The sequence below is a fragment of the Bison bison genome, unplaced genomic scaffold, assembly GCF_000754665.1.
Source record: "Bison bison bison isolate TAMUID 2011002044 unplaced genomic scaffold, Bison_UMD1.0 scf7180017864252, whole genome shotgun sequence".
In the NCBI taxonomy this organism is placed as follows: Eukaryota; Metazoa; Chordata; class Mammalia; order Artiodactyla; family Bovidae; genus Bison; species Bison bison.
The window spans coordinates 3570147-3577676 of NW_011494824.1; the positions used below are offsets into that span (position 1 = coordinate 3570147).

At 32.6% G+C, this 7530-nt stretch overlaps 1 protein-coding gene across 2 annotated transcripts in view; it reads right to left on the reverse strand.

Annotated features, from left to right (window-relative positions):
* Positions 1–7530, reverse strand: part of AP3B1 (adaptor-related protein complex 3, beta 1 subunit) — a 236718-nt gene that overhangs the window by 161073 nt on the left and 68115 nt on the right. For both annotated transcript variants that reach the window (XM_010847632.1, XM_010847633.1), the window contains exon 7: positions 3318–3500. In XM_010847632.1, the coding sequence (XP_010845934.1) occupies positions 3318–3500 (183 nt within the window). The remainder of the gene's footprint in view (positions 1–3317; positions 3501–7530) is intronic.

Sequence of the window (7530 nt, forward strand, 5' to 3'; positions counted from 1 at the left end):
AAAAAAAAAAAAAAAAAAAAAAAGCAGCCACTTGGACTGCAAAGAGTAAGGTAAATTTAAGAAAATAAAAATGCAAATATGCATTTTAGCAGTCCCTTGAATTTATTAACCTAAAAGGTTTAATTTCCATTTTCCTGCATCAGCTGTATTTATAAAATGTCGTGCCCTATAAATATGCTGTTATTTTCTATAGTCAAGCACCCTCTTAACAAATCTTCTCATTAATATGTAAATTTAAAGTCAATCGGTCTTCTCCCTGACAGCCCCATGAATTCCTAGTGCACTGTATAATCGGCTTTGACTTGGCATCCACTATTTATCATCAAAGATGTCAGTTAGAAAAATTATGGAAAATGCACTGCAATTGATATGACTGCAATCTACTTTGTCAACACTTAATTGTTCCGCAAATCATACATTTACATATAAACAGCCTAAATACTGATCTATAATGATGCAAATAAACTAAATTAAAAATCGCTTCTGCCCCTGAAGAAGCTTGTTTGTATATGATGTGTTCATTTGAGGACTTACTAACAAAAAAGCATGTACATCAGTCCATCTCAGAAAGAACTTCTAATTTTCAATTCCTTAAAAAAAAAAAAAAAAAAAAATTTTTTTTTGCTACTCTTCAAGCATATGAACACAAACAAATATTTTAAAGAATTCAATGAGAAACATAATTTTTCTCTTTGAAAAGCAAAGTTAATTATGGTTGTTAGCTAACTGTAATGTTTGAGCACTAAGGATTAGGGAGGGGGCTTCAAAATTAGCTTTGACTAGAACAGGGCTTCCCTGGTGGCTTAGACAGTAAAGAATCTGCCTCTAATTCAGGAGACCCAGGTTCAATCCCTGGGTCAGGAAGATCCCCTAGAGAAGAAAATGGCAACCCACTCCAGAGTTTTTGTCTGGAGAATTCTATGAACAGAGGAGTTTGGTGGGACTTTCATGGACTTTCACACAGTCAGAAACTTATTAAAGTAAACAAAAAATATATCTTAAAAAGTCATGAGCAAATATATATAAAGGAACGAATTATGAGAAGACTGATTTTTATTTCACCATGTGCTTCAATTGCTTCTATAATTTTAAAAAATACATATGATTATAGTTAGCTACACTCTTACAAATGTTCTATTTAAGTGGTTTTCTTTCTTTCCATTTCTTAAGCCAAGGAGCCTTTCTCAAAGGAAGTCATACATATAGCTGCCTATGAAAGGAAAGCAAAGGTGAAGCTGCTCCATTTGGAACGGTGGCAAGATCCCCAGGAGTAGCACTGCCCACCCTCCCCTGCAACCCCTGTGGTTGCTCCCGAAGCAGAGCTAGCTTCCTGAGGACAGAGCTGCAGAGCTGGCAACTACAAAATTTGTCAACTAACCTACAGAATTTAGAATAATGCCAATGTCAGACTGCAAAGAAGGCAAAAAAATGAGGGAGTGCAATTCCAGTGCACCCAGAACAACGATCAGACTTCATCTCATGTTTGTAAAAATTGATGTTCACAGAGTTACACATGAAAACACAAAGAATGCACTACAGTATCAATTTTTAAAATTCTCTGTCAAAAGAGTAAATATATATGGCAGTGTAGATTTTAACTGTTGGGCTTTTTGAACAGCTTTAACAATTAATTTTACCTAAAATAAAATTCAAGGAATAGAAACAGAGACAATTACAAAAAGAGATATTTGAAAATCTATTTTAGAAGGTAAGAAAAATACACTTTTTTAAAACTCTAGATTCTACATAATGATAAAGCATGGATCACTTGCATACAGTTACTGAAAATGATTCGATGATGACAGGAAATTAAAATAAAAAAATTTTAAATAGTGACAATAGCTAGATAAGATAAAAAAACCTATAATCTTACAACACAGGAAAAAATATATATATATATATGAATAGCATTCTGGAAAGTGACTGGCTGAAATCAAACAGATAGCTATAGTTATTAGCAACAAAAAAATCTCTCTTCCAAGTTACCACTGAAGGAAAGGGTCAAGACACTTGTAGCATGGACATGCTGCTTAATCCAGCAAAACTGCCTTCAAAATTTTACTTTGTTCAAAGCTAAAATTTCATCAATCTAAGAGCTCTATGTGGCATTAGATGTTCACATATGAATAGTTTAAAATCCTTTTTGAATTTTAAGTAGAATAACCCAATCACCTTTTAAATATTAAAATTAAGATGAAGTCAATATTACAAGTAGCCTTCTGGTTAAAGATATATTTTTTAAAATCTTAAATACTTTTTAACAGTAACAATACTTGGTAAATGCAGAAAACACTGATAAATATTTTAAACATTTAAGTTCTTAAATATCTGAAAACTGGATACATCATATAAAGGAAGAATTATGAACATTTTCCCTTTTATATGTTTTTCTCTCACTTTAATATTATTTCTAATTAACAAAAGCAATTAGTACTGAACATTCGATCAAAGCCTATTCATAAGCTTGTGTAAAAACCACTATGACATAATTGCGTGGTAATCTGGTCTTTTACTTTCCATTCTGTTTTTAAAATCTATAATACTGCTTTTTAAAAAGACAAAGAAATATCATTAAGTATAGAATGAATGCAAGTGCTATTTTATAATATTCAGTGATTTCTTTAAACTAGTTAAAGTTTACCCTTAAATCTTACATATACACTGATATCTCTATTGCAAACTATGAAATAAGGTTTTCTAACTTGTTAATGTAATGAAAGAAGTAAGGTATGCTTCTAAAGTTCATCGGCACAAAGAAAATAACTTCACTGTAAGGTATACTTAATTATTAATTTTACTAAAGTTCTACCAGCCTAAGTGAAAAAAAGTAAAACAAACATTCTAGAAATATAAAACCGGGGAAAAAGTAGTTGAGTTCACAAACAATTTACCTGTAAAGGTGCGAAATTATCTTTGGTATAAATTCACGTTAGAATCACATTATCTACTTTTACAAGTGAGCGCCTGAATAGCTGGGTCTGAAAGGTATGAAACTAACAACCAAAAAAATCCATCATTTGGCAATGTCACTGCCAACACTTTATCGAGCTGCTGTTCCCAGCAAAGGCCTCTTGCCAGGCCTCAAACCAAAAGTTTATTCACTATGCCATTAAACATGCATCAATCAGAGCCAAAACAATGAACAATTATCCATGCATTTATGCTCGTTTTCTGCTTCCCAAAAGAACATGAAAAAAATCAGTCCTCCTTAAACACGCAGATTTTTATATTTTCCTGCTCTTAAACCTGTACACACTTTAGAAGCCGCATCCGTTTTCCTAGTTCACTGTGTAAGCACAAGATCATTCAGCACTTACCTCTCTCCAAGGACTGACAAACTGAGTGCGGGCATACCGGGTTAGCATGTGGATGATCACAACCTGGCCCCACTCTTCTACATCAACCAGTAAATTACAGAGCTTGCGGTAGTTCTTGTGAATGAGATCTATTCTATCCGGGCAAACTTCTTCAAAAGCCATGACAACACTGCCAGCCACCAACTAGAAAAGAAAGAAATAGCAACTCATTAAAAAACGTTTTCCTCCCATCAAAGATTCTACTTGGGCATTACAGAGATGCAATCAGTGTTATGGCAATCAGTAAAATATTCAGTCATTTGACTAATAAAATATCCATGTTTGAATAACAAAAAATTTTGAAGAGTCACTGCCCAAAAGAATAATATTGATAGCTGAAACATATCTGAAAAGCTAACACTTAGAATCAGAAGTATTAGTATTAGAAATTGTTTTTCTTATTTCATCAGGTTAAATTTCAATGGACTGTTCATACATGGATTAGACATATTAATTACGGGCAGTTTGCATTTTTAAACCTTACCAAAACTCTGAAGATTCATTACACAGTACAGTAACAAAGACCATATCATGTCAGTTTAAAATGAGAATGACAATTTCACCACGTTGTTCAGTCGCTAAGTCACATCTGACTCTCTGCAACCCCATGGACTGCCGCATGCCAGGCCTCCCCGTCCTTCACTATCTCCCGTAGTTTGCTCAAACTCATGTCCATTGAGTCAGTGATGCTATCTATGATGAATCTATCTTAAAATGTGTGCTGAACTCATAAATGTCTTTCGAACAAAAACACTTTCAAATCTTACATATTTTAATCAACCTGTTAATTTCTACCAACATAATTTATTTACAAGAAATACTGGCTACAATTTTAGAACATTATTATTATTTATATAATGATGTATGTAAGTTGAAATAAGTACCAATAAAAGGAAGCTTTTCTCCCAAACCATTTAATTAAACACAAATGCTGTTTTTGGAATTGTTTTGCCAAAGTGATGAAATTAAGATTTCTTTAGTATAAAGACACAAGCTAAGCAGAATATATAATAGACAAATACTTCTATATATGTACCACTGATATGTGTGGAGTTAGCCAACAATATAATATGGTTTTGAAAAAATAAATTAATATCATATTCTTTCTGAACACTAGGGATCCTCATTTTAGTGTCTAAAATTTCCCCAATGTCTTAAAATAGCAATTAAATAGAAATAAAACTTACTGAAATGGTACTTTTTGAAAAATATTAGATACAGTGGTATTCATATTTTTATTGTTTGTCCCTCTACTTGGCTGACATTTAGTTTATTAATATGCAACCAACAATACAATTGAAAGAAAACAGCTCAGAATATAGACCTGCTATTATGCTAAACAAGTTTCCAGTCCTGCGGGGATTTTATGAATTACCAATCAGTATAAACGTGAAGCTGCATTTATTGACTCCAGCCCTGCCCAAGTACTGGTGCCTGCTGGTCCCAGCATGTATGCACCTCAATCGAAAAAGCAAAGAATTGATTATTTGTGTGAACTAAATAAAAATGTATTATACGTATAATTTTCTATTTGCTATTGATATGGGAAGGAAGTTATGTTTGTGTTTTCAACTCCACATTTTGATGTCTTCTGTACAAATCACTCTTCAGTAATAATATTTCTAAAAGATGAGAACTGTTATCATTTAAAAATCTCTTAAAACAACTAAGTTTATGACATCAAACTATAGAATAACATGGTATTTGTAAAACATTTATATTTACATATGTTTTATACATGTCAATCATATTAATTAAGCTATATTTTTTTAAATGGTTAGGGTGCTAAAGAACAAAAATGAGTAATATCACTTAGAATGAAGTAATATATGAAACCGAAATGGGAATTCAACAAAGTTTGAATTTAAGGAATACTACGTAAAATCAAGTTATTTTGCCTAAACCTAGAGATTATTTTTTTCAATTATGTTTAGACACCAAACAATTAAATGGAAAATCAGTTCCCACATGGTACTAAATTTATCAAAACAAGACCTACAGGTATAAAATAGTTCTACAGAATTAACAAACAACATTAAAATTGAAAAAATAATTGTTTAAGTTCAGGTAAAGTTTATGGAAACACATAAGTAACTAGGAAAAATATTATAAAATCATCTTTTTTCTAATGATTTTAGATATTTCATTCATCATATGGTTTTAACAGTTGACCCCAGCCTAAAAACTGCCAGAAGAATTGGATAATTCTGGTATATTAAATGTTCAATATTCTATAAAAACTTACAGAATTAAAATAAAATGATCTACTGAGATTTGAAAACCAAAAATATTGGTTTCCCAAAAACAGACAGTTAATTTCCATCTCACTGTGTCAATAGTAGCTTTTTACATAAGGGGAAAAATAAATCACTCCAACGAAACTAGCAATGAGCTCATCAAATTCAAATGCAGTTTTCCATTTATGTATTTTTTATATTAAAGCAATAAACATGGCTCATTTATCTTCCCTTGGTTGCCACGTTTTTCTGTGCTGTTGCTATGAACTTCAGCCATTAGCTGTGCTCCAAGGTAAACTACATGAACCATCAACAAAAGTGACACTCCATCTATGGAGTTCATATTTCCTCCAGATTATCTATGCTAGTTGACAAGCTGGTAATGAAAAAAATCACACTAAGCAAATGGTTCCTCTAATAACAATAAATTTTCTATAAAATTATGAAGGGTACAAAACGTTTCCTTGCATCTATTTTGTCATGAATTCTAATTAACGTTGGAAAAACCTGAGAGTGCTGGGTCATCACAAGAAGTGCATCAAGGTTTGATTGATAATATGGTATAAGTTGGCCAGTGCTGCCAAGATTTTCTTCTCTTAAATTAATGGCCATCCAACCTGCCCTAATCATACAGCCCAAATGATATTCCCCTTCTTATTTCAATTTTCTTGAGGCATGGAAAATGGGAAAGATCAGTCATTTATCTTCTAATAGCTGGATAATAGATCTATCACAATAAAACATCTGCACAAACTCAGAGGTGTGTTTTTTGCCCATAAGAGTGAAGCTTTTACCAACATTAAATCAATAACGTATAAAATAGTGTCTTACCCCCACAGCTTAGCTATGAACTACCAATATATTCATTAAACATCATTTTGTAGCTAAATTAAGGAGAAGAAACTTTGTCACCAAAAAAATATAAATAAACAACTCAAATTTTCAGTAGGCACTGATCTAATTTGTTTTCCTAAGAAGCCATTTTCTATTAGAAAGTTAAATGCTACAAAAGGATTTCTTTAAAATTAACCTGAAAGGAAAAGGAAATAAATACCACTTTGCTTTTGAGGTGTTCTAAATAAAAGAAAGAAGGTTCACTACAAAGCTTAAATTGCTCAATAAATATAAATTTCTACATTTTAAACAAAAACGAGAAAGTGTTATAAATTTTAAAAAGGAATTTACACATCCGAAAGGTTTTCAGTAAAGAAATGAAGTGTTTCGGATACATTGAATAGAGAAAATATGATGAAAATGGTAAATCTAGGAAAATACAATAAAGAAATTATATTAAAAAATATAACAGTTGACTGTATGATCAGCATAAATAAAAGTGTTCCCTTAATTGCACTGACATGGTAAGCTCTTATTATATCTTTTAAAATTTACAGATACAGACCCCACGGGCTTAGCCTACCGGGCTCCTCCGTCCATAGGATTTTCCAGGCAAGAGCACTGGAGTGGGTTGCCATTTCCTTCTCCAGGGGATCTTCCTGACCCAGGGACTGAACCCGGGTCTCCAACATTGCAGGCAGACGCTCTACTGTCAGAGCCACCAGGGAAGCCCCTTTAATAATAAAAATACTATATTATAGATGTGAGATCTTTGGTAAGGCTTTGAAAACATTATAGCTTAATTTCCAGAGAGGAAGGGGAAGTTGGGAGGTACTGGTCAAAGGGTATGCAGTGTTGGTTACACAAGACAAATAAGTCCTAGAGATCTGCTGTAGAGCACAGAGCCATAGTCCTCACACACATGCACACACAACAACAGAGGGCAGGAGAAGACTTTTAGAGGTGCCAGATGGGCTTATGGCACAGACTGTGGTGATTTCCCAGGTGTACACTTATCCCTAAACTCATCCAGTTGTATACATTAAATATGTACAGCTTTTGTATGTCAATCATATCTCAGTAAAATGGTTAAAAAAAAAAAA